Genomic DNA, 26,261 nt, shown 5'->3' on the forward strand with positions numbered 1-26,261 from the left:
AAACTATTGAAGATAGAGAGTGTGGACCAGGACCAAGTCATCGACAGGCTTTGGTGTGCGACGCAGCAGTGTCAAGTATTCTTCCTTCCATCGGGCCCAGAAGCCGATAGCGTGATAGAAATTATGCTTAGCAATCTTTACCGCTGCAGAGTCCAGAGGAACGAACCTCGAAATTAATAGCATTCGTGCAAAACCAAACGAATACGAAATTCACACTTCCGACTTGAAGAGGATTGATCCGCAAAAATCAGTGCCAGTGGCTTGAAATGCATGAGATCCTTGATGGATGGATCGCTCCCTTGCAGGATCCGCCATTATATGCTCTTCGTTTGAAAGCATCTAACGAATTTTTTAATTTAATTTACCATCTTCCTCCCCCAAATAGACCAATATAAGGATCGAACTATGCCAAGTAGTGCTCGGGGACCAGTGTGCAAATTAAGTTCATGAAAGTCAAACTAGTCAATAAAAGGCGAAGACGATGCGAGCGAGTTAGATGAATGAACTGATCCCTTTAACAGCGACGATTTTTTGTCGTCCCATAAATGAGAGCGCTGGCTGTCAAAGCAACCACTGAGTACCGTTTTAAGGATCGGACACCGTGAGCACGGGGTGACGAATGCGATTACCAAACTTATAGATGAATCCGAAAACTCTTTGAAGCGCAGCAAAAGAATGAGCAAGTTTGGAGCCGGATCCTCACAAAGAGACTTTATTAGCAGGATTCTTCGGAGGTTATCAGGTGTTGGCTTTTCAGTGATGATTGGGGGCGGCCAGTCAGTTTTGAAGCCACAGAGAAATGCCGGCCCATGAGCCCAGAAAAGAGATTTGTTCAGTTCAGTCGGTGCTCACGTCAAAAGGGCTTTTAATTTCTGGAGGTAGTGTCTAGTGGCAGTTTTCTCCAGATGTCTACATCTTGTTCGCTCGCATTGCTCTCCGCACTTCCACTCCAACAGTTATATCTTCGAAGTGTCCAAATGTGTGTTTTAGCGTACCATTTTGTTGGATTTAAAGATACTGAAACGTAACGCCACTCCACTGATTCAGTTAGCCCATGAAAGGCAGCAACTCGGCTTGCTACAAAAGTATTAAGTCTGGGGGGCTCGTCTCGGATCCATGAAAGCGCAACAGCAGAGTCGAATACCTTCCTTCGAATACGTTCTGGACAGATATTTCTGCGATGAGCCTAGACTGAAGTTCAGCACCACAAAGTTCCAGTTTAGGCACAGTGAGTGTGGAGAAACAGCATGTAGGCATAGTCACATAGAGCCTCCAATGCAGTCAAGATGTATTTCATAAACGAACCTGGTGGTTTGATAGTTATTGAATGTTTTAAATGAAACAACGATTCTTTTACATTGATGAGAATTACTAAAGAACGAGCAGCAGCGCCGACAGCGAAGCTGGCAGCAGAGCGGTCAGCGCTTATTTATATATATATATATTTTAATAACGGCGAAGAGTCGCCGCGACAAAGAGGAGGTATTATGTTCACATGGTGTGCACTGTCTTTTTCGGGCTTGGATTTGTATTTAAATATTGTGGCCAAGTGCTACCATGTGTTTGTAGTATTTTTTAAGCATACTACTGAGAACAGTGATCATTCCATAAGAAACGGTGTCTGGTTTGAACACCCGCAATTGGTTTTGAGGATAATCCCTTCACAGAATGCATTGCAAATAGCTCTTCTCCTTGCAATCCCTAACACAACAGTACATTTTGCAAACGTGATTGTAACTGGGTGCGAACGATACCGGAACAGTGTATGCTAAATTAAGGTCCCCACCATAAGCGCATCGTTGAGAGAAAAGCCAGATTTGTGTTAAGCTATCAACGGCAGAAACCAATGACCTGTGCCTTAAATCAAGGTATTCCTTTATGAGAGAATTCAAGGATGGCCGACTATCCAGCTGGTAGGTCTCTTCCAAAAGATCAAGATAATCACCAGCTGGCGAAAGAGCGACATGCCACACACAGATTAACTCTTCCTTTGTAGCACGTATAATTGGCTCTGCAAAGCTTTCCAATTCCCAAAATCGTTTAAGAAAATTGTCTGACCGATCCAAACTATTTTTCTCACTAGCGAGGGGTAGATCATGAGACGACATTAAGAATAAGCCAACGCCAAACATCTCGTAGAAAAGGCAGGCTCTAATCAGGAGATCTACACGCTGGGGAGCATACAACTTGGTTTGCGCTGGTTTGCGAATCGGGTTGTTATTAGGTGCAGCTGAGAGCCCGAGTCGAGTAGAGCTCGACAAGGAACGGAAACCCCAGATCGGGTTTTTGCTAAAATGATGGCTGTTGCTAAAAACACAATATCATTCCTGAAATCCTGTGCAACAAGTACAGTAAAAGGGTAAAGCTGAGCAGGGGGCTCGAATTTGTGAATCTACGCGTATAGGAAAATCTGTTACTTCCACCCGATTTCCCAGCGCTTAGTTTGCCGTGGCGAAGTCCATAGTCTCCAACGTCTTGCATCGCTGCAATCCCAACGCAGCGTCCCTTAGACATGATCGTAGATGCTGATTTTCTGTGTTGGTAAGGTCAGGATAGCTTTCTATGATCAGAGCAAACAATAAAACTCAACGCTGGTGAAGGCCATAAGCACCGGGAGTGATACCGTCAGCAAATGTTGAGTTCGAAAGCACTCTTGGCGTATGGCTCTCGCTTAAGCATGACGCATAATCTTGTTGTTACACAGTCTGGCTCAATGTAAAATTCTGTTTATTTTCTTTTGCCGTATCTTAGTGCAAATCCTTTCCGCTTGGCGTAATCACGAATGACTCTGGCAAATGCCCGGCGCTGAATCCTGCCGTCTGGACTTGCACTTTTTGTTAGTCCTCCGATGTGTCCGCAGGCTGCTTGCCTGTGTTTTGTGTTTGCTGTTGATTAAGTTCGCCAACGTGTACAGATGGCGTATTTTGCAGATCACCGAAGAGACGAAATCTTCAACTTGGTAGGGACCATCATACCTCGGAGCCAGTTTCAAGGCGAATCCATCGGCATATTTTGATTTTGATAGGCAGTCTTCCTTGGCCCACACTTCGTCACCCACCGCTGGCGCCCATTGCCTCCTTGGTCGTGTGATTCCTTTTCCATATTTCGCCGTACGATCTCAAAGATTTCCCTGAGTTTAATGGCGTTTTCATTCGGGATCTCTGTAGCTCATCCGGTGTGCCTAGGGTTTCCATGGCGCTCGGAAGTCGTGTCTCCCTGCCATGGGTAAGAAACGCTGGGGAACAACCATAGGACTCCAATATGCTTGTGTTCACTACTAGCATAGTCTCCGGCTGGAGCCTCCGAGTTGAGCCCAAATAGCATTACCTTCCACTCGAATATATCTTTGCCTGATACTATAAAAGCCGTATGTTGCCTGCTGCTTTTTTTCCAGTGGAATTTGCCAGTGCCCATTCTTTAGATCCAAGCTGCACCTCCCTTAGTTGGTCCAGGATATAGTTTATGCGGGACATTGGGTAGGAATCCTTTACAGACTTTGCGTTTATCTGTGTGAAGTCGACGCCCAGTGACCACTTGCGTGTGGAGACGCCATCACGATGGGGGAGTTGTATGGACTTATGAATGCTCTATGAACCCAATTTGGAGAAGCTCGTCCACCCATGCATTGATCTCTCCTTGGATTTATGGGTTCTTGGGGTATTATCTCAGCTTGATTGGCTTCTCGTCCTTCATTTTGATCTGGTGCTCTGCCATGTTCGATGTCCCGCCATGGTGTTGAAGTCTGCTAGCTCTATCTCCAGGAACTTCGTAGTATCGTTCTCTTTGCTTGTCTGTTAAACGACTCTCCCCGAGCCATCCAATGTGTAAGTTTCTGGCTGGTATTATTATCTGAAGTCCAGCACATTTTAATTCGGTTCCGACTTGTGCAAGGAAGTTTCATCTCAGCACCAACGAATCCACTACCCCTGCACAGTGGTTCCGTCAGAGGCCAAAAATCAAAAAAAACCGATTTGAAAATATTTAAATTAAATTTACACAGTTTGTCTCCAAAATGTCCAATCTTCCAATTTGCAAACCGGTTTTCGCTGGAAACCCAACGGTACATTCTCAAAATAGAATCAAAAGCATGAACACGTGTTCATTTCAACAGCGCATCGGAGCTGTGGTGAAATATTTCAAAGCAAAAGCGCACTTCAAATCGGACTGGTAACTGTTCAAGTTGATAAATTTATATTATTCAAAATGGATTTTGAAGCTCAAGGTATTTATTTTACTTTATGAAATTAATTTATACTAACTTGATATGAAATTAATGAAATCTAACTTGATATGTGAAACCTCTTTGTTTGTACCTGTTATGTGTGTCTCAAATTTGTTTACCTAAAGTTTTATTTGTGATCCCACACGATTCAAAACAAGGACTTTTTTTATACTTATCAGAGTTTTAAGATTTAAAAATCGTTAAAGTTAGGTGCGGAATGTTGCGAATGTAGTTGTAATCGTTAATATGCTAACACGACTTCTTATTTTTTCAAGGTCAAATTTTGCCAGCGCGCTGCAGCTGAGCCCCTGTGTCGTCTTTTGTGTCTCTGTTTTTGTTGTGTCTTTGTGTTCGTCCTTTGTGATTGTTTACAGCTTCTATTTGTCAGTTTATTTCTTTTACTTAAAATTATTCTAATTATTTTTCCGTTTTTCTTTTATAATTTTTGTTTACAAAATAAATTTGGACAAATTTAATGAATATGCCATCGATACTGCTAAGAAATTGATAAAAGAGTATCCATGGTACTGTTTGACAGCTACAGTCCATAAGGTGTTAGTTCATGGATCTTCTGTAATTGAGCATGTCAATCGGAGAGCTTTCGGAAGAAGCTGACAAGTATAATAACAAGGAATTCCCATTGTGACCTTTTATTAGTATCCCTTTTTATATTTTCTGATTCCAATTTTGTTATTTCTTTATAAAAACTAAAGTAAGTTACGTGGAATAATTCTGCGTATGAATTGTCCTTGAATAAAAGATACTCGTGACTTGTATAGTCAATTATTTTTTGTTAATAAAGTAAGGTGTAGTATAAGCACCTGATAAGACATTTTCTGGACAAGGTAAAAAAAAAGGTGACATAAATTTTTAGAATTTTATAATATCTTTGTGAACAATTCTATTTCTATTGTTGATTATTATTTTGTAAGGCAAATTTTCTTTAACGACTTGTTTTTTATATCTAGTTTTAAGTCTATTTCTTTCCCCGTGTTTCTTTTCATAAACTATCTGTCCTACGAGATATACTTTTTCTTTTCTGTTTTCATTATGTGTTTCTAACATTTTCTCTTGTGTATTTTTTAAAATTTAAGGAATGTTACCGTGCTTTATTTTATTATATAGTACGTCAAAAGGTTTTTGGTTCGTTGCAGATTGAAGGCTCTGATTATATTCTTGAGCGGCTCTTGTTACTATTTCGGAATAGTCGGTCAAATTAAATTCTTCTTTAATGCTTCGAGCTAATTCTGTTAGTGTCGAATGTGCCCTTTCAACTTGTCCGTTTAAGGTACTGTGTCTCGGGTCTGCGTAATGTAAAGTTAAACCGAGCCTGTGTGCAAAAGAATTAAATTGGGTCGAAGTAAAGGTTGGATCATTATCGGTCATTATTACTTTGGCTTGAGGAAATTGTTGAAGAAGTTCCATTACTATGTTTTCGATATTTAATTTATTTTGGATTTCTTTTACTACTAAAAATTTTGAGTAAGCGTCAATGCAAGTTATGAAAGTAAGACTTTGTGCGTAATATATGTCGATGTGTAAATTTTCGCCTTCCTTACTCGGGATTGGGGCTTCTCCAATTGGAATTTTAATTGGGTGTCTGTTATATTTGTTTTCATTGCAAATTTTACAGTTTTTTATATATTCTTTTAATTTTGTAAGTAAGTTTGGCCAATAATACAATCTACTGACTTGTTTATAATTTTCGTCAAGTCCCCTGTGTGCTCTGCAATGTGTTTCTTCGATTATAAGTGCTCTGTCTTCAGAATTTTCCATACAAAAATTTATTCACAAAATTATCTTTAAGTGGTTTTTGAATTCTTTAAAAGTCCTCTAAAGTACAATGAATACGCACCGTTTCATTAGGAGGAATATATTCCCTTAAGATTGATATCAAATTTTCTGGAGTGTCAAATTCTATTATATGTCTGGTATTTTCGAATTTATTAATCGACTCATGTATTGTATACCTCCCCGTTGCTAATAGCAATTGTTGCTTAAACTTGTTTAAGGGTTTACGGGTTTCTTGTATAACATTCTCAAATTACTCTCTGCTGACTGCTGAGTGTTTAGATCTGAGACCGATTCGTTACTGTCAGTTAAGTTGTTGATCTGAATCCTTGATAGGGCGTCTGCAACTACATTAGTTGTACCTGGCTTATAAATGACTTTTGGAGTGAAACTTTCTATAAAGGAGTACCACCGTTTCATAGCGATATTAGGATTTTTATCAGAGATTGCGAAAGATAATGGTTGATGATCGGTTTGAATTTCAATTCCAATCACTCCGTATAAGTAGTTTCTTAGATTTTTAAGAGCCCATACTATGGCTAAAAGTTCCTTCTTATTAGTTGCATAAACTTGTTCCGTTTTAGTCAAGGTTTTTGAAGCAAAATTAATTGGTTTACCTTCTTCAGATAATACTGCACCAATTGCGACGTTCGAAGCGTCGGTGGTCAAGGTAAACTTTTTATTATAATCCGGTTGAACTAATTCTACTTGAGCAATGAGATTTTCTTTTAGCTCCTTGAAAGCTTTATTAGCTAGATCATCTAGCTAAATTACCATTTTTGTTGACATTCTTTTTGAAATTTTGCCATTATGACCTCAAAGATATTTTGTTAGAGGTTTGGCTATAGAGGCGTAATTTAAAACAAATTTTCTATAATAGCCCGTAAGGCCTAAGAAACTTTTTAGTTCTCTAATATTTTTTGGAAGCGGATACATAATAATGGTGTCAATTTTTTCTGGGTCTGTCTTGATGACGTTATAAGATACGATGTATCCTAGAAAACTGGTTTCGCGTTTAGAAAACTTTGATTTTTCTAAAGAGATTTTCATGTTTGCCTTTGTAAAATATTCATAATTTTGCTTAAGTCTTTATAATGTTGTTCAATTGAGTTTGAGAATATTTAAATGTCGTCCATGTAGACATGACATGCCTTCCCTATTTGTTCTCTAAGGATGTCGTCCATTGCTCTCTGAAAAATTCTTGATGCATTTGTTAGTCCGAATGGCATTCTTCAAAATTCGTATTTTCCATTATTTATTGAAAAGGATGTTTTTTCCACATCAGATTCTTTCATTAATATCTGATGAAAACCTGATTCTAAGTCTATTGTTGAAAAATATTCTGCTTTTCCCAAATTAGATAGAATTACTGATCGGTCTTGCATTGGGTACCTGTCAGGTATAGTACTTTCATTTAATTTTTTATAGTCAATGACGAGTCTTAATTTACGGCTTCCGTCTTGATTTTCTCCTTTCTTTGGGATTACCAGAACTGGTGAATTATAAGGGCTTCGACTAGGCCTTATAATTTTTTCTGCTAACACTCTACTGATTTCGCTATTCACGAAGTCGGTGACAGATAATGCGTACGGATATTGTTTCCCGTATATTGGCCTGCCGTGAATAAGATTTATTTCCCCCTTTTTGTCTGTTCTAAAAGGAATTTGCATATTTATCTTTGAATGCTCTTTTTCAATATAGTGAACTATATTTTATTGTTTATTTGTTGTTAATCGTATAACTCAACGACGGCATGCTTGAAATTTTAACTTTTTAAGGGGCTTTTATTTATTCGATTTTTTACGGTATTTATTTCGTCGGCACTCTCAGGATTTTTTATTCCCAAGGTATTTGTATTTTTATTGACGGATATTTCTACGTCGGCATTCTCAGGATTTTTAATTCCCAAGATATTTGTATTTTTGTTGACGGATATTTCTACGTCGGCACTCCCAGGATTTTTAGTTCCCAAGATATTTGTATTTTTGTTGACGGATATTTCTACGTCGGCACTCCCAGGATTTTTAGTTCCCAAGCTTTTTTCACTGTTTTCCACAAATAATGAATCAGTGTTTTCGCTTCTTTTATCATCAAAATATTTTCTTATAATAAAATCTTTTAACGGAAGAATATTATTTTCTTCAAACTATTTTAACTTTTCTGTTTTCCCTTTATATTCCAAGATTCCCTTTCTATATTTATTATAGATCCAATTTTTCTCAATAAATTAAATTTAATTAGCAAATAAGATTCTAGTCCTTCGATTTCATAAAATCATTGTCTTGTTTCAAATATATTTATAATATGTTAATACCTTATAATTGAATACCCATGAACTGTAGTTACCTTTTTGTGTATTGATAACTAATTTTTATTTTCGAAAATTCCCTTATCTATATAGCAAGCAGTGACTCCTGGATCTTTTAAAATCTTTAACTGCTTCTTGGTTTTTCGGTCTGTCCTATTTAAATAAGGCATTCCCCTGTAGGGGTCTGGTCTAAATTTTTATCTTCGTTGATATTATTTAATCTGGTTACTTTATTAGCTGGCTGATTTACTGTTCCATCTGGTTGCCTTTTCTATTTTGATTAGTGCGATAGTAATTTGATCGATAATTATTTTGATAATAATTATTATTATATCTACCTCGATTATTATTTATCTGTCAATTATTTTTCGGCTGCCGATTGTAATTAGGCTTATTCTGGAGTTGAATCGATGGATCAACATCCATTGGCTCGGCGGCTTGTTGCTTTTGATTGTTATTTTGATTATCGTGTTGCCAAAAATTTCCCTTTTGTGGCCAATTATAATTCTGGTTATTACTCCAATTATTTCCATTTTATTAGTACTATTGTTCTGTCGTTTTTGATCAAATCGTAGGTTGCTTCCCTGATATTTATTTTCATTTTTAAATCCATTAAACCTGTTTGCAAATTGAGCACGGAAATTGTTTGATTCTAATTCTTGAACCTTTGCCAAAGCATTTGGCAAATCTGGTGGATTTAATGAGAAAAGAGTTTCTGAGATAGATCCATTAAGCCCAGATATAAATATTCGTAAAGCATTGCTCCTTATTGTTTTGTTTGTTTCTTTGGCAATTACGCCGTCCTTTCCGTGTGTCAATATGGTTTTGTTATTACTAGAGCCATTTTTTTATTGACTTCATTATAGTATTCTGACTCGAGAATATGTATTGGTCGTTTATCGCTATATATAAAGTCCAATCTAGATAAGATTGCTCGAAAGTTTAAAACAGTGCCATGATTGGTAAGAGCATCATGGAAAGCTCCCAAAATTGTATTTCGTAAAATTGTTAAGGCGATAAAATATGGTTCACTTTGAATTTCATAAAGACTCATTACAGTTTCTGCGGCTTCCGTCCAACCTACATATTGTGTTGGTTCCCCCGTGAATTTTGGTAAAGATTTTACCACTTCATGTGTTGTATCGCATTTTATAGTTGGGTCGATTGTCTGTATTTTATAATCCTCCACAGTGTTTGCATCTGTGGCTAACTTTCCTTCTAAACCTTCTATTTTCCTGCTCACTTCATTTAATAGAACATTTATCAATCTATTTATTAATTCAACTGTTAAGCCGCCTGCTGTGGCTATATTACCTGCAGAAAAAATTGGTGCTGAACCTCCGGTTGCCATTGTTAAATTTATTTCACCAAAGGTATTTATTAAATCTTCCAGGATGTATTATATAATTTATCTTTCAAATTAAACTTTTACTTAAAATATAATTGTTCTTATCTCTTACGATCTTTCAATTTATAAGCTTTGGCGAGGGATTGCCCTTCAGCCCTTCCTTCCTTCCTTCTTTGTTATTTTGGTTGTAGTCGTGTTGAAATTTGGCGAGGGATTGCCCTTCAGCCCTTCCTTTCTTCCTTTGATTTATTGAAATATTTCAGTTTTTTTTTTTTTAATTATTGTTTAATTTTTTATTTATATTATTTTTATTATTTAAATTTAATTTTCTTTTTTAAATTGTGTTTTTTGTTGTTGTTATGTTTTAATTATTATTTTTGGTTTTCACTGAATTTATTATTTTGTTTTTGTTGTGTGTTCTTGCACTGTAAATTAAATTATTCGGTCCACCTTTATTATATTTTACCAGCTTATTTAAATGGATTATTACATTAATTGATTTCCATTTAAATTTTTAAATCACGGTCACTTGTCACAATGTTAGGTGTCGTCGATGATGATTTTTCCACTAAAAATTTGAGTTCTTGGCTGCTCGAGTTCCGTTTTTAAATTTAATTTATATTTTTCATTAAATTGTTTTTTTTAGAACTTTTGATGACGCAGCCCCACGTTGGGCGCCAATTAAATTAGTCACTGGTAATATTTAAAAAAAAAATAAATTTTATTATTTAATCAATCTTGGTGTTAAACCTTTTATTTCTTATCACTTCTACAAGACACCTATTTATAACTTTCGAACCGATCGCGGTCTCGGACAAAATAGGGCTGCCTCTTAATTCCAAAACTTTATCCAATGAACCTCGGCCAGAAGCTTTTCTTTCTTAAGCTTCAGGAACTTTAATTTTTGTTTAGAATAAAAGCTTATGCTGAAACTGTCGCATCTCGTTGTGAAATGAAATTATGCTGACCGATGCAATTTGATTGAAAATCGGAACGCAATATGATTTGAACTTAGATCGCATACTGTGGGCTTCGAACGAAAGAGTTTGGGCTTCGAACGGAAGCTTGTGTTTACTTTACGATTGGTTTATTTATCTTAGCAGGACGGTCAAGCGCGGCCCTCAAAGTAAATGGAAAAGGCAAAGGCAGAATCTTAAACAAAGGCAAAGGCAATGTCTTTGTGGTTGAATTCGAAAATTTGTTTATAAATTTTATAAGTGGAACCGTTTCACCAGTTTGATAACTCGCATACTTGTTAGTTTGTTGGAAAATTGTCTGTCCAATTCGACGAAAATGAATTATCGAATCAAAGTTTCAGCTGAATTATAATGTTTTTGTAATTCGAAAATAATATCCAATATGTTTAGCGACTCCCAAACAGGTGGGGGAGTCTTTTCCCCCGAACTAGACATAAAAGTCTCATTCCGCCTACCAGACCACTGTAGTGTTTTCCAAGCGGAAGTGATGGCAATTCAGGAAGCCACTACCCACCTGAACACGTCTGTACATCAAGACATAGATATCTTCATCTTCTCGGATAGTCAAGCAACCCTCAGGGCCCTCGACTCCTGCACAACGAGGTCAAAAACAATCTCTGAATGCCGCAAATCTCTTAACGAGATGGCCACTCATCTGGGTGCCTGGACACCGAAATATTGAGGGCAACTGCATAGGAGACGAGCTAGCAAGACAGGGGACAACCGCCGGTATCCTTCGTGATAGGGACACGGTAGGTATGCCCATGGCTACCTGCAAGCTCCATCTCAGGCATAGATGGTATACACTTTCCAACAACCGTTGGAACTCAATCTCAACATGCCACAATTCTAGACTCACATGGCCAAACTACAATTCGAAAAGAACAAAAACTTTCCTACAATGTAGCAGGGAGGACATCTCCACACTCCTAAATGCCCTCACGGGCCACTGTCTGATAGGGACTCATGCGCTAAGGCTGGGTCTAAGTAACCACGACTTCTGCCGCAGCTGCAAACAGATAGACGAAGAGGAGAGCATCGAACACCTCCTATGCTTCTGCCCAGCGCATAACCTAAAGCGCTTTCAAACCCTAGGTAGCTACACACTTCCGAACCTTGCGGCCATTCAGGACGTAACCATTCAAAAACTATTATGTTTCTTGATAAGATAACCCATGAGCTAGGGAAACGGATCTTTCAGAGATCATGTGGTATCACAAGGGGCCCATTATGGCCAAAGTGAGGGGACTAATATCTAGTTTCCAACCTACCTAACCTAGCCTAACCTTAGCGTATGCAATTACTATTCATAAAAGTCAAGGGCTAACAATCACATCCGGAATTGTTGATATTGGTGATAGTATATTTGCAAACGGTTAAACGTATGCTTTATCTCGTTTAAAAACCTTCTCTGGCTTACATATTCTCAACCTTAATCCGAAAAGCATTAAGACAAATGATAGTGCAATTATAGAATACAATCGATTAAGAAGTAAATATTGAAAAGATCTACAACACCTGGTTGGTAATAACAAAAAATAAAAATGTTTCTGATAAAAACATATATTTGAGGCGGCAAACAACGGCTTTTATTAAGCCATTTGTTTTAGAAAGAAATATTACCGACAAAAAGAAAAATAATAAAAATACTTTACATAATATGCAAATTCTGCCTTTCAATGCCTTATAAATATAACATTTATGAAGGAATCTTATTTCAATGATGAAAATAGTATCATTTTAAGGGCATCATTTTTGAATTATACAAACCCTTTGGGGGACAAACAGTAATATTACTGATTTGCGATCAAGTATTTTTGACAACATAGAACAGCAGGACAGCGGGGATTTTTTTCGACATTTCATTTGTACATAAACTGTGGAATCTATAAAATGCTCAAACTATGATCGCAGGCCAAATATACAAATAACAAAAAACGTAATTGCTCAACTTTGTATTCCCAAAGATGGAAAACGCTTAATAAATGAATTAATATCATTTAATTATGAAAATTCTAAAACTATTGAAGATAGAGAGTGTGGACCAGGACCAAGTCATCGACAGGCTTTGGTGTGCGACGCAGCAGTGTCAAGTATTCTTCCTTCCATCGGGCCCAGAAGCCGATAGCGTGATAGAAATTATGCTTAGCAATCTTTACCGCTGCGGAGTCCAGAGGAACGAACCTCGAAATTAATAGCATTCGTGGAAAACCAAACGAATACGAAATTCGCACTTCCGACTTGAAGAGGATTGATCCGCAAAAATCAGTGCCAGTGGCTGGAAATGCATGAGATCCATCAAATCGCTCCCTTGGAAGATCCGCCATTATATGCTCTTCGTTTGAAAGCATCTAACGAATTTTTTAATTTAATTTACCATCTTCCTCCCCCCAATAGACCAATATAAGGATCGAACTAGGCCAAGTAGTGCTCGGTCAAACTAGTCAATAAAAGGCGAAAACGATGCGAGCGAGTTAGATGAATGAACTTATCCCTTTAACAGCGACGATTTTTTGTCGTCCCATAAATGAGAGCGCTGGCTGTCAAAGCAACCACTGAGTACCTTTTTAAGGATCGGACACCGTGAGCACGGGGTGACGAATGCGATTACCAAACTTATAGATGAATCCGAAAACTCTTTGAAGCGCAGCAAAAGAATGAGCAAGTTTGGAGCCGGATCCTCACAAAGAGACTTTATTAGCAGGATTCTTCGGAGGTTATCAGGTGTTGGCTTTTCAGTGATGATTGGGGGCGGCCAGTCAGTTTTGAAGCCACAGAGAAATGCCGGCCCATGAGCCCAGAAAAGAGATTTGTTCAGTTCAGTCGGTGCTCACGTCAAAAGGGCTTTTAATTTCTGGAGGTAGTGTCTAGTGGCAGTTTTCTCCAGATGTCTACATCTTGTTCGCTCGCATTGCTCTCCGCACTTCCACTCCAACAGTTATATCTTCGAAGTGTCCAAATGTGTGTTTTAGCGTACCATTTTGTTGGATTTAAAGATACTGAAACGTAACGCCACTCCACTGATTCAGTTAGCCCATGAAAGGCAGCAACTCGGCTTGCTACAAAAGTATTAAGTCTGGGGGGCTCGTCTCGGATCCATGAAAGCGCAACAGCAGAGTCGAATACCTTCCTTCGAATACGTTCTGGACAGATATTTCTGCGATGAGCCTAGACTGAAGTTCAGCACCACAAAGTTCCAGTTTAGGCACAGTGAGTGTGGAGAAACAGCATGTAGGCATAGTCACATAGAGCCTCCAATGCAGTCAAGATGTATTTCATAAACGAACCTGGTGGTTTGATAGTTATTGAATGTTTTAAATGAAACAACGATTCTTTTACATTGATGAGAATTACTAAAGAACGAGCAGCAGCGCCGACAGCGAAGCTAGCAGCAGAGCGGTCAGCGCTTATTTATATATATATATATATTTTAATAACGGCGAAGAGTCGCCGCGACAAAGAGGAGGTATTATGTTCACATGGTGACAGAGCGTCGCGCTTGCAAGACATGCCGACTCAGCACTGTGCACTGTCTGCTTCGGACTTGGATTTGTATTTTAAATATTGTGGCCAAGTGCTACCATGTGTTTGTAATATTTTTTAAGCATACTACTGAGAACAGTGATCATTCCATAAGAAACGGTGTCTGGTTTGAACACCCGCAATTGGTTTTGAGGGTGATCCCTTCACAGAATGCATTGCAAATAGCTCTTCTCCTTGCAATCCCTAGCACAACAGTACATTTTGCAAACGTGATTGTAACTGGGTGCGAACGATACCGGAACAGTGTATGCTAAATTAAGGTCCCCACCATAAGCGCATCGTTGAGAGAAAAGCCAGATTTGTGTTAAGCTATCAACGGCAGAAACCAATGACATATGCCTTAAATCAAGGTATTCCTTTATGAGAGAACTCAAGGATGGGCGACTATCCAGCTGGTAGGTCTCTTTCAAAAGATCAAGATAATCACGAGCTGGCGAAAGAGCGACATGCCACACACAGTTTAACTCTTCTTTTGTAGCACGTATAATTGGCTCTGCAAAGCTTTCCAATTCCCAAAATCGTTTAAGAAAATTGTCTGACCGATCCAAACTATTTTTCTCACTAGCGAGGGGACGACATTAAGAATGAGCCAACGCCAAACATCTCGTAGAAAAGGCAGGCTCTAATCAGGAGATCTACACGCTGGGGAGCATACAACTTGGTTTGCGCTGGTTTGCGAATCGGGTTGTTATTTGGTGCAGCTGAGAGCCCGAGTCGAGTAGAGCTCGACAAGGAACGGAAACCCCAGATCGGGTTTTTGCTAAAATGATGGCTGTTGCTAAAAACACAATATCATTCCTGAAATCCTGTGCAACAAGTACAGTAAAAGGGTAAAGCTGAGCAGGGGGCTCGAATTTGTGAATCTACGCGTATAGGAAAATCTGTTACTTTCCACCCGATTTCCCAGCGCTTAGTTTGCCGTGGCGAAGTCCATAGTCTCCAACGTCTTGCATCGCTGCAATCCCAACGCAGCGTCCCTTAGACATGATCGTAGATGCTGATTTTCTGTGTTGGTAAGGTCAGGATAGCTTTCTATGATCAGAGCAAACAATAAAACTCAACGCTGGTGAAGGCCATAAGCACCGGGAGTGATACCGTCAGCAAATGTTGAGTTCGAAAGCACTCTTGGCGTATGGCTCTCGCTTAAGCATGACGCATAATCTTGTTGTTACACAGTCTGGCTCAATGTAAAATTCTGTTTATTTTCTTTTGCCGTATCTTAGTGCAAATCCTTTCCGCTTGGCGTAATCACGAATGACTCTGGCAAATGCCCGGCGCTGAATCCTGCCGTCTGGACTTGCACTTTTTTTTAGTCCTCCGATGTGTCCGCAGGCTGCTTGCCTGTGTTTTGTGTTTGCTGTTGATTAAGTTCGCCAACGTGTAAAGATGGCGTATTTTGCAGATCACCGAAGAGACGAAATCTTCAACTTGGTAGGGACCATCATACCTCAGAGCCAGTTTCGAGGCGAATCCATCGGCATATTTTGATTTTGATAGGCAGTCTTCCTTGGCCCACACTTCGTCACCCACCGCTGGCGCCCATTGCCTCCTTGGTCGTGTGATTCCTTTTCCATATTTCGCCGTACGATCTCAAAGATCTCCCTGAGTTTAATGGCGTTTTCATTCGGGGTCTCTGTAGCTCATCCGGTGCCTAGGGTTTCCATGGCGCTCGGAAGTCGTGTCTCCCTGCCATGGGTAAGAAACGCTGGGGAACAACCATAGGACTCCAATATGCTTGTGTTCACTACTAGCATAGTCTCTGGCTGGAGCCTCCGAGTTGAGCCCAAAGCATTAATATATATCTTTGCCTGATACTATAAAAGCCGTATGTTGCCTGGTGCTTTTTTTCCAGTGGAATTTGCCAGTGCCCATTCTTTACATCAAAGCTGCACCTCCCTTAGTTGGTCCAGGATATAGTTTATGCGGGACATTGGGTAGGAATCCTTTACAGACTTTGCGTTTATCTGTGTGAAGTCGACGCACAGTCTCCACTTGCGTGTCTTCTTTTTCGCCATCACGATGGGGGAGTTGTATGGACTTATGAATGCTCTATGAACCCAATTTGGAGAAGCTCGTCCACCCATGCATTGATCTCTCCTTGGATTTATGGGTTCTTGGGGTATTATCTCAGCTTGATTGGCTTCTCGTCCTTCATTTTGATCTGGTGCTCTGCCATGTTCGATGTCCCGCCATGGTGTTGAAGTCTGCTAGCTCTATCTCCAGGAACTTCGTAGTATCGTTCTCTTTGCTTGTCTGTTAAACGACTCTCCCCGAGCCATCCAATGTGTAAGTTTCTGGCTGGTATTATTATCTGAAGTCCAGCACATTTTAATTCGGTTCCGACTTGTGCAAGGAAGTTTCATCTCAGCACCAACGAATCCACTACCCCTGCACAGTGGTTCCGTCAGAGGCCAAAAATCAAAAAAACCGATTTGAAAATATTTAAATTAAATTTACACAGTTTGTCTCCAAAATGTCCAATCTTCCAATTTGCAAACCGGGTTTCGCTGGAAACCCAACGGTACATTCTCAAAATAGAATCAAAAGCATGAACACGTGTTCATTTCAACAGCGCATCGGAGCTGTGGTGAAATCGGACTGGTAACTGTTCAAGTTGATAAATTTATATTATTCAAAATGGATTTTGAAGCTCAAGGTATTTATTTTACTTTATGAAATTAATTTATACTAACTTGATATGAAATTAATAAAATCAAACTCGATATGTGAAACCTCTTTGTTTGTACCTGTTTTGTGTGTCTCAAATTTGTTTACCTAAAGTTTTAGTTGTGATCCCACACGATTCCAAACAAGGACTTTTTTTTTATACTTATCAGAGTTTTAAGATTTAAAAATCGTTAAAGTTAGGTGCGGAATGTTGCGAATCGGACTGGTAACTGTTCAAGTTGATAAATTTATATTATTCAAAATGGATTTTGAAGCTCAAGGTATTTATTTTACTTTATGAAATTAATTTATACTAACTTGATATGAAATTAATAAAATCAAACTCGATATGTGAAACCTCTTTGTTTGTACCTGTTTTGTGTGTCTCAAATTTGTTTACCTAAAGTTTTAGTTGTGATCCCACACGATTCCAAACAAGGACTTTTTTTTATACTTATCAGAGTTTTAAGATTTAAAAATCGTTAAAGTTAGGTGCGGAATGTTGCGAATGTAGTTGTATTCGTTAATATGCTAACACGACTTCTTATTTTTTCAAGGTCAAATTTTGCCAGCGCGCTGCAGCTGAGCCCCTGTGTCGTCTTTTGTGTCTCTGTTTTTGTTGTGTCTTTGTGTTCGTCCTTTGTGATTGTTTACAGCTTCTATTTGTCAGTTTATTTCTTTTACTTAAAATTATTCTAATTATTTTTCCGTTCTTCTTTTATAATTTTTGTTTACAAAATAAATTTGGACAAATTTAATGAATATGCCATCTATACTGCTAAGAAATTGATAAAAGAGTATCCATGGTACTGTTTGACAGCTACAGTCCATAAGGTGTTAGTTCATGGATCTTCTGTAATTGAGCATGCACTCGTGTCAATCGGAGAGCTTTCGGAAGAAGCTGCGGAGTCTAATAATAAGGAATTAAAAAAATGTAGATTGTATCACAGCCGAAAAATGTCACGGATTGCAACAAACACAGACATATTGAACACACTCATTTTACGGTCGGATCCATTTATAACTATGTAAAGAAAACATGGAAAGAAGGACAAATCAACTTTACTTGAATCTTTGTTCAACTTACTTGAAGAAACATTATAAATCGTTGTTATAATTATATTAATTCGTTAATAGCTTTGAAAATATCATTATAATAAATTGGCTTACAATATGATTGTTTAATTTATAATTTTTTTAGTATGCTATTATATTATATATTTATATAATATATAATATATTTTTATAATATATATTTATATATATATATATATATATTATATTTATACACCTACTAAAATAATTAGTAGGTGTATAGCTTGAGAATTAGACGGGGGAAGATATTTAAATTTATGAAATATAAACAAAATAGTTGATTTTTCCTTTGGCAGCAAATGTAATACTAATTTTCTATTTAAGGGGGTCTTCTCATTCAAAACCCGTTATTTGGACCCTTTTTAAAAAAATTCTTATTTGAAAACGCAAAAAATAATTGAAAACTTTTTTATTTATTGTATTACAAAATATACGATACGAGGGCTGTTCAAAAAGTAGGTGTCGTCACGTCGGCGATCGTTCCTATAGCAGCTATATCATATAGGCGTACGATATGGCCATTTCTTATAACATACATATATTTATAATATTTTTTTTTAATTTTGGGAAAATTTTGTAACAATATAACAACTAAAAGTAATTATGTCCGCAGCTCCATACAAGCCGAACCACTGTGCCCTGGTGGTGTCAACAGGCTCATGATCAGTTGTTTGTTCCCGAATTCGACCTCCACTTCGAGAACTGCATTTACTTGGCCACATCTTCCGTCTGCTAATCTAGCTTGCCATTTCGTCATTGTAACTTTTCCTTGAGCAGCAAGATTGTCAGTACATCGCCAACGAAGCTTGCCCTTGCCCTGGTGTCGATTGTGGCTTTGTAAGTGTTTCCACCAATCATCACCGCTGCGAACAACTTCTGCTCGTCCTCGACAAGCTTGCCAGTTAGTTTGAAGTGGTAACACCGTGCGATCGCTGGTTATTTCCCGCTCGTTAGCAGCACTTTACGCTCCTGACGCCCACTGTGCTGTACACCCATCAAAACAGCAGACGTTGATTCCGACATCTGAATTGTTTTTCATAACTTAATTTTAGATGAACATTTTAATGGTTATCGAGCATGTTTCAAAGGTTTTAGGATTTTTTTATGTTGCTTAACGATTCTATGCATAATGTCAGCCAGAAAGAGGGGTGGGGTAGGATAAGAAAAATTAGGTACTAAAGTGAATGTTTCCTCTTACAGTGGTTTTTTTGTTCGCCATGTACCTTCACCTTCGTATACGGTTGAGGAAATACCTCATTCACAACACAATTATTGCCTCTGTTACGTACGCCCTCCCCCATACAAAGATTAACCCCGGCAAAACAACTGTCTTAAGTTGAGGGCAGGGGCCGCTAATGACTAACCACACTCAGATTGATAAGGCCAAAACAGAAATAAAATTCGACAACTCACGAGTGTCGCGTGGCCAGAACAAAGGTGGCAAAGTGCACCAGCCGGCCATTGACTCCTAAGATAGGGGAAATGGAGAAACAGTACCCCTAGGTGGGAACACGTAGTTAATTCACCCAATATGGGGGGCTAGCGATAGCTCTAGTCCGGTATAAAAGACCCCAGCCAACTAGAGAAGACAGACAGAAATTGTTCTGATCTCGCTGACAGTGGTCTAGAAGTACAACTCCCATCCACACAAAACACGACTGCAAGAAGGCTGGTGTCCAGAAGGATGTCTTGACCGTTTTCCAAGGATCAACTTCACCCCAGGAGAACGACCTGATTACCGGTCCTGCGGTCGACCACACTCTGAAGGAAGTCAACCTGCAAATTCCAAAGGACGAAATAAACTAGTGACCCAAGTACATGGCCTAAGGACCCCAAGATGGGCAGCAAAACGTCCAAGGTGGCCGGCAACACCGTAGAGATCGTTGACCACAAGGACGATATTCAAGATGTCAACAGGACCATGAAGCTCATTGTTGGACTACTCCTAGTTCTAGTGATCCTTAAGGTGGTTAAGATGCACAAGCGCTCTGTTCAGAGACGCCGCGACCAACATCACGCCCTGGAGAAAGTGGCGACCCACATCGGAGCATAGGCCGAGCAGTTGCAGTGAAGTGAAGCCACAAAAAGACAATAGAAACAGTAAAAGGCGAATAAATTGCACTCCAAAATCATAAACAAAAAGTGAATCGCCAAAAACAATTACAAACAATTTGCGAGTACATGCATTTCTGAATGCAAGTGTAAACAGAACCCCCAAATACATACGCTGAACAAGAAATTGGAGCTGCACCGACCAGCCCCAGCCCGAGCATTGGAACTGACGTGTGCCGTAGTGGAACTCTCATACGATGCATACATACATACATATCTACACGGCGATAAAGTTATTTTTTTTGTGTAACGTAAGTTTTGTGTTATGTTTTTGTGAACCGCCATCAAATCTTGCACGTATATATATATAACCAATTATAACATCCAGGATTAAAAGGAGGGTAAGTTTGTCGGAACACGGTTCCTTTCTTATAAATACATATATATATATATATATATCATGATCACTTCAGAAGCTTTGGCAAAGACTACAGACAATGATCCACAATTTAACGTAAGAATTCTATACTTGTTATCAAAAGCAACTCTACCAATAACTGTGCATGAATTAGAGTACCTATATATTTAGACCTTCCGTCTAGATTTTTCACCACTTGCCCACTGCAACAAGACCGAAAAGGCAAACATTATCTTTACCGTTCCAACGGTCATTGTCCTTTCCCGTTTAGATAAGAATTTATTTTTGGGCAATGTTAATACCTTCCTAGTTAAGACCAAGAATTAATCTGTTAGAAATTCATATAATAATATCCATATACAAAAATTATTTCATATATATAATCATTTAGATATTCTTTCCTTTTTTATACATTTTACATTTTTATACAATATATAATAATTAAATGTTAATTTTTAGCCGCGAGTATCAGCCTTGTAATTGTATGACAATTGCAAGAGCCCTCTGAGCGACGTTTGTAGTCGTTAATAGTCAGCCTTCACAGTCACCTGTGGTAAATTCGATACTCTCCGATAACAAAAGTAATTGTCAATTAATTTAATTTCCATATGAATTAGCCAACATTATGTTACTCATCCACGGCGCACGCCGATATAAATCTTACCCAATAAATTTGTAATGTAAAAAACTATGAAAACATGAAGTGCTAAAGCTTTATTAAAAGAGTGTGCTGACGCGAGAAGCGGAGTAGGTCAAGAACAATGACATAACTTTTGACGGACAACCTTGAAAATAGGGGATCGTATTGCGCGGCCCGCGACGATCCATTGGCACACGAATGTGTGAAGTGGAGGGAATATGGCCAAAACACAGCCCGATCGTATTGCGATCAAGCGAAAGCTAAGCTTGTTGGGCAGCGTGGACTGATGACTGACGAACTTTATGACTAATATTATTTTCCAGGCACTTTTTTATTTATTCTCGTTATGTTGGAGAGGAGGGAGGCTTACCAAGATCCCACGACCCGAATACGACGTAGCTTATGCCGGTAAATGGTGCCTGAGCATCGGACGCCTCTCCCTCGGCCCAAGTCCTTGTCAGGACTCGGGCACTAATATGCCCACGTTACACCTCCGCACACACAGAGAATCGCTGAAGCGAACAGCTGATCGGCATAAGCAAGCCGTATCCAAAGGGAGAGGACGTAGGTGAGGATTCTTACTCCTCTTCTACATACAATATTGAACATTATCCTTTTTTCTTCATGTACTGTGTACTAGGCGACGAATTTTCAAAGCACCAACAACTTGGCCGCTTTGACTTTTGCTTTCGATAGAAAATTCTATAAGCTAGACAAGAAATGTACTTCAATCAATTACCTGAATAAAAGTTTGCTCGGTTGAAAAGCAACAATGGACAGACACATAATGAGCCAAATTCTGTCCGTCCATTCCATGTTTGGGTTATTTCTAGTTTGGCGTATGCATTGAACAAAAATTTCATCTCGTAATTCTTCTCTTTCTATGCCCAATCCTATGATGTATTGAATGATCTGTAGTTCTCGTTCTGCATTATGTTCTCCACGCATGTACTTGCAAAGTTCCTTAAAATAAAATAGAGAATAATGGTGAAATAAAAGCAAGACAAACTGTCGATTGCCTCGACTGTCAGGTTTACGGCAGTTTGTCGACTGTTGTATATTCGCACATGGCTGGCGTTACCAAGCGGTTTGCAGTAACACGGCCTCTTAAACTAACTTACTCATATGTTCTCAAAAATTTTTACGATATTTTGCATTAAGATGAGTGTTGAAAAATAAAACAAGGATGAACACTGTAGTCGAATGACTCGACCATCAGATTCCTGTTATTTAGCTAAAAGGAACAAAAGGAAAATGGAGATATATAAGCAGCAAAGCGAGATTGTAAAGCGCCACCTTCACACGATTTCAATATATGGTAATGTTTGCGGCAGACAGATTTAAGCGTTATGGCGCTTTTTTTAAGTCAATCGATACGTATAGACGAGACCAATACAATTCATATAAGATTTTTTTAGCACTAACATTGTTGCGTAACAAAATTGCGCTGCGTACAAAGCTAAGGAATCTAAATCTTAAATCTAAACTCTCTACCTTTGACAGTTTTCGAGAAATAAGCGTTCATATGGACGATTTTTTGAAGTTTGTGGGCGTGGCAAAAATATTTTTAAGGTTAATCGATTTATTGAAGAGAACAAACAATTTTTGATAAATATTTTTCTTAGCCTCAAAGCTCTAGAAGCCACAGTTTTGCGCGGTTTTTGGGTAGAAGAGTCAGCGTAACAGAATTGCCCTCCGTGCGAAGCCAAGCTAATCTTAACTTTCTATACCTTATAGATCCCTAGATCAAAGCGATCACACAGACTGGCGGACAGACGGACATGGTTGGATGCCAGCTCGGCTAGTGGTCGTGAGTAGTAGGGAAAGACGGAAAGACCCGTAACTCGTGAGTAAATATGTTTACAAGATTCGTCGGAAAGTTTTAACAGGTAGAAGGAAGCGTCTGCGACCCCCTAAAGATCACGACAGTAGTAGGGAAAGACGGGTTCTGGGGGGACAATTAGCAAATTAATGGCCCCCGGCCCCCCCTCCCCCCCTCATTAACGTATGCGGGTTCTGGGACAATTAGCATAATCCAATAAATTAACTGATTTTAATGGGCTTTGAAGTCATAAAAATGTCACGATCATGTCTATAAAGAGTATACTTAATTGCCCCCATCGCCCCCACATCCCCATGTGACAATATTGATCATGTATCCTTCCCCTCATTATGTGCAATTAATAGTCAGGTGAGAAAGGTGCACGTGAGAAAGGTCGCACAACCATAGTATCCAAAGGTTGTTATCTTAGAGGAACATATCCGATCATGTTGGGGAAAGGTGTGATCACGTACCCTTTTGCCTCATTATCACAGGTGTTGCTGTGCACGTGTAAAAGGTCGCACACCCAAAGTATTCAAAGATGGTTATCTTAGAGGAACATGTCCGATCATGTTGGGGAATAATGTTTCCTATGATTGTAAAACTAATTTAGAAATCAAAAGAACCCCAATAAAATAAATCTCACAAGTTAATAATTCTCAGATGTGGAATATTTTCAAATACACATTTTTGTTTCCGCCCCAGAACGTTTAACTGGTAAATTGTCTAAGATTTTCTCCTTTCCACAAATGGGTCATAAACATGTCATAAAAGGGATTCAAGCAAGAGCTACCCGAACATGCGCACCTGTCAATTACCTGACCGCAATAAAAGGGACACATGCACAACCCAGAAGGCGCACGCTCATTGACAAGATCATGGGCCTCACGCCAACGACCTCATACGTGCTCATACGACGTTCCCATAATAGGGGTTGAAATCACGACCGCGCAACAACTCGCAAGTAGCCGACATAATTCAGTCAAGGAAATATTTTCCATTCTCCGTACCTGTAATTTTAACTCGAAATAAAAAGTCAGAAGTTTATTTTGGTACTGCGAACATGTTTTATTATGTTATTTAATCATTTTCATTCTTTTTTCTAGATTATAGTATTTATTCATAATGTTGAGTGCTCCCCTTTTGTAATCCGAAATTCGATGGCATACACAAGTATCAACTCCCTCAGTGGCTGCATCATTGCTCCACACGCAGGTGTCCATATGATTTCCATGAATAGATGTTTTTATATTACCTCGTTCACATTCAAAGAGTTTTGATTGTATGAACTGGAGCCGTACATAGTGTGCATTGAACAGAATTCCGTCAAATACATTCAAAAAGTTATTTATTTTAACTGAATGCATGTTGTCTATCTAAGTCAACAATCTCATCTTACCCTTTTAAATATGCTTACACGATTTATAAGGAAATTTCTACAGGTTTTCATCTTCTTCTTTTACCCAAAAATATGCATTCTCGAAATTCAACAAATGAAAATCTTTGATTTTTCCTTTTCTTTTACCCAAAAATGTGCATTCTCGAAATTCAACAAATGAAAATCTTTGTTTTTTCCCAAACTCGAAATGATTTTTTCCAAACTGTCCCCTATTGGCTACCTGAGTATGATGGTGTGTCTAAAAAATGACCTGCAGCAAAGTATGTGCGACCTCTTCTAACCAACACTCTCCTTTATTCTATGATTTTGTGTCTCCTTTATCGATTTAATGGTGTCCTATTGGTTACACTTGTATCAAATATTTTTCAAAATCAATACTTCTCATCTCTTCTAACCAATGAACAGTCGATTTAACCTACTAGAATTGCCTATATTGTTTTCGAATTTAAAAAAATCTTAAGTATGCATCTCTCATCTTCATTATTATCGTTCACGCCCACTTCAAACACTATAAATGATCGAGGACAATAGTTAGTCTTCCAAAAATAGTCTTGAAGTGGGATACTCTGCTACGTCAAACACAACTTGAGTAAACGTGAAAAAAGTGATCGTGAAAAAAGAATTTTACCAAAACGAATAAAAAAAAAAATGAATAACCAAAATCAGTTTTGCCAATCCTGCAAGTGTTTCTTGCTAAAGAATAAGTGGGCAAATCATGTCCGTTCGGAGTTGCATAAGCGAAATGCAATTCAACCCCTTGACGGAAGAGTCAAAAAAATTTCTGAGGGATTCAAGGGAAGAATACTACATTACATGTATGTAAACGATGGATCGGACTTGATCTTACCAGAGAGTTTCTTGAGTGAAGCTGGATTGTCCTTGCTACCTCATCTCAGCGTTCTGTTAGAAAGTTATACTTCAGCAAAAGTAAACTTTGAACGAGAGAGAGATAGTGGATGGTCTCTTATAAAATTGATTCGCTTGGAAATGAATGTGAATCATTATACACCGATGGCTGGTTCATCTTTCATACCACTACCTCGTTTCCTTTTAACGAAAAAAGCAATAGTTAACGTTTGTAACGAAAATGACCACTATTGTTTTAAATGGGCTTTGATTTCTGCCTTGAAAATTGTTAACAGGCCGCAAAGATGTTCGGCATATAATATTGATATATAGCTGGAGATAATTCGAATAAGTGATGAAATAATATTAGATTTCACAGGGTTGACTTTCCCCCTTGAAATAAAATGTATAAAAAAATTTTTAAAGAAGAATACTCATATGAGTTTAAACGTATTCGGATATAATGAAGAGACGAGGGAAATAATTGGACCACTTTTTCAATCGGAAGTGGAAAAGCCTCTTCATATCAATATGATGTTTTTGGAAGAAGGTGGAAATGGACATTACATGTACATTAAAAATATTTCAAGGTAAATTCTTTTATTCATTTTTATCTCTTTTAAGCAATTAAATAATTTGTATACATTTCTCTTTCAAAGACTAATGACTGCTCAGAGAGGAAATCAGAAGAGGGCGCAATATTTCTGCAATGTGTGTTTAAATTTTTCCAAAACTGAGGAAGCTGCATTGAAACACAAAACGCTCTGCAGTAAAAAGGTCTCAAAGATGCCACACCCCCAGAATAATACATTGGAATTTACCCAGGTTCAACATCAGCTTAAAGTTCCATTCGTTGTCTACGCGGATTTTGAATGCATTCTGGAACCGAAAAATCTTGAAGTGAGCCCTAAATTATTTAATATTAATGAACATATTCCAATATCATATGCGTATTATATAAAGTGTGCTTTTGATTCTAGACTAGATAAATTTGTTTTAGAAACAGGAAAAAATTCGGGAGTAAGTTTTGTAGATTCATTGATAAAAAATCTAACTAAATTGAGTGATGACTACTTAAATAAAATAGTTCCTATGAGAATGACTTTGGATGACCAGAAAATCCCACTCTAAGT

At 38.3% G+C, this 26,261-nt stretch overlaps 1 protein-coding gene across 8 annotated transcripts in view; it reads right to left on the reverse strand.

The window, feature by feature from the left end:
* Positions 1–26,261, reverse strand: part of Myo81F (Myosin 81F) — a 2,624,640-nt gene that overhangs the window by 556,266 nt on the left and 2,042,113 nt on the right. For all 8 annotated transcript variants that reach the window (XM_070995759.1, XM_070995757.1, XM_070995758.1 and 5 more), the window contains one exon: positions 21,801–22,024. In XM_070995759.1, the coding sequence (XP_070851860.1) occupies positions 21,801–22,024 (224 nt within the window). The remainder of the gene's footprint in view (positions 1–21,800; positions 22,025–26,261) is intronic.

Source organism: Drosophila suzukii, chromosome 3, assembly GCF_043229965.1.
Source record: "Drosophila suzukii chromosome 3, CBGP_Dsuzu_IsoJpt1.0, whole genome shotgun sequence".
Taxonomy (NCBI): Eukaryota; Metazoa; Arthropoda; class Insecta; order Diptera; family Drosophilidae; genus Drosophila; species Drosophila suzukii.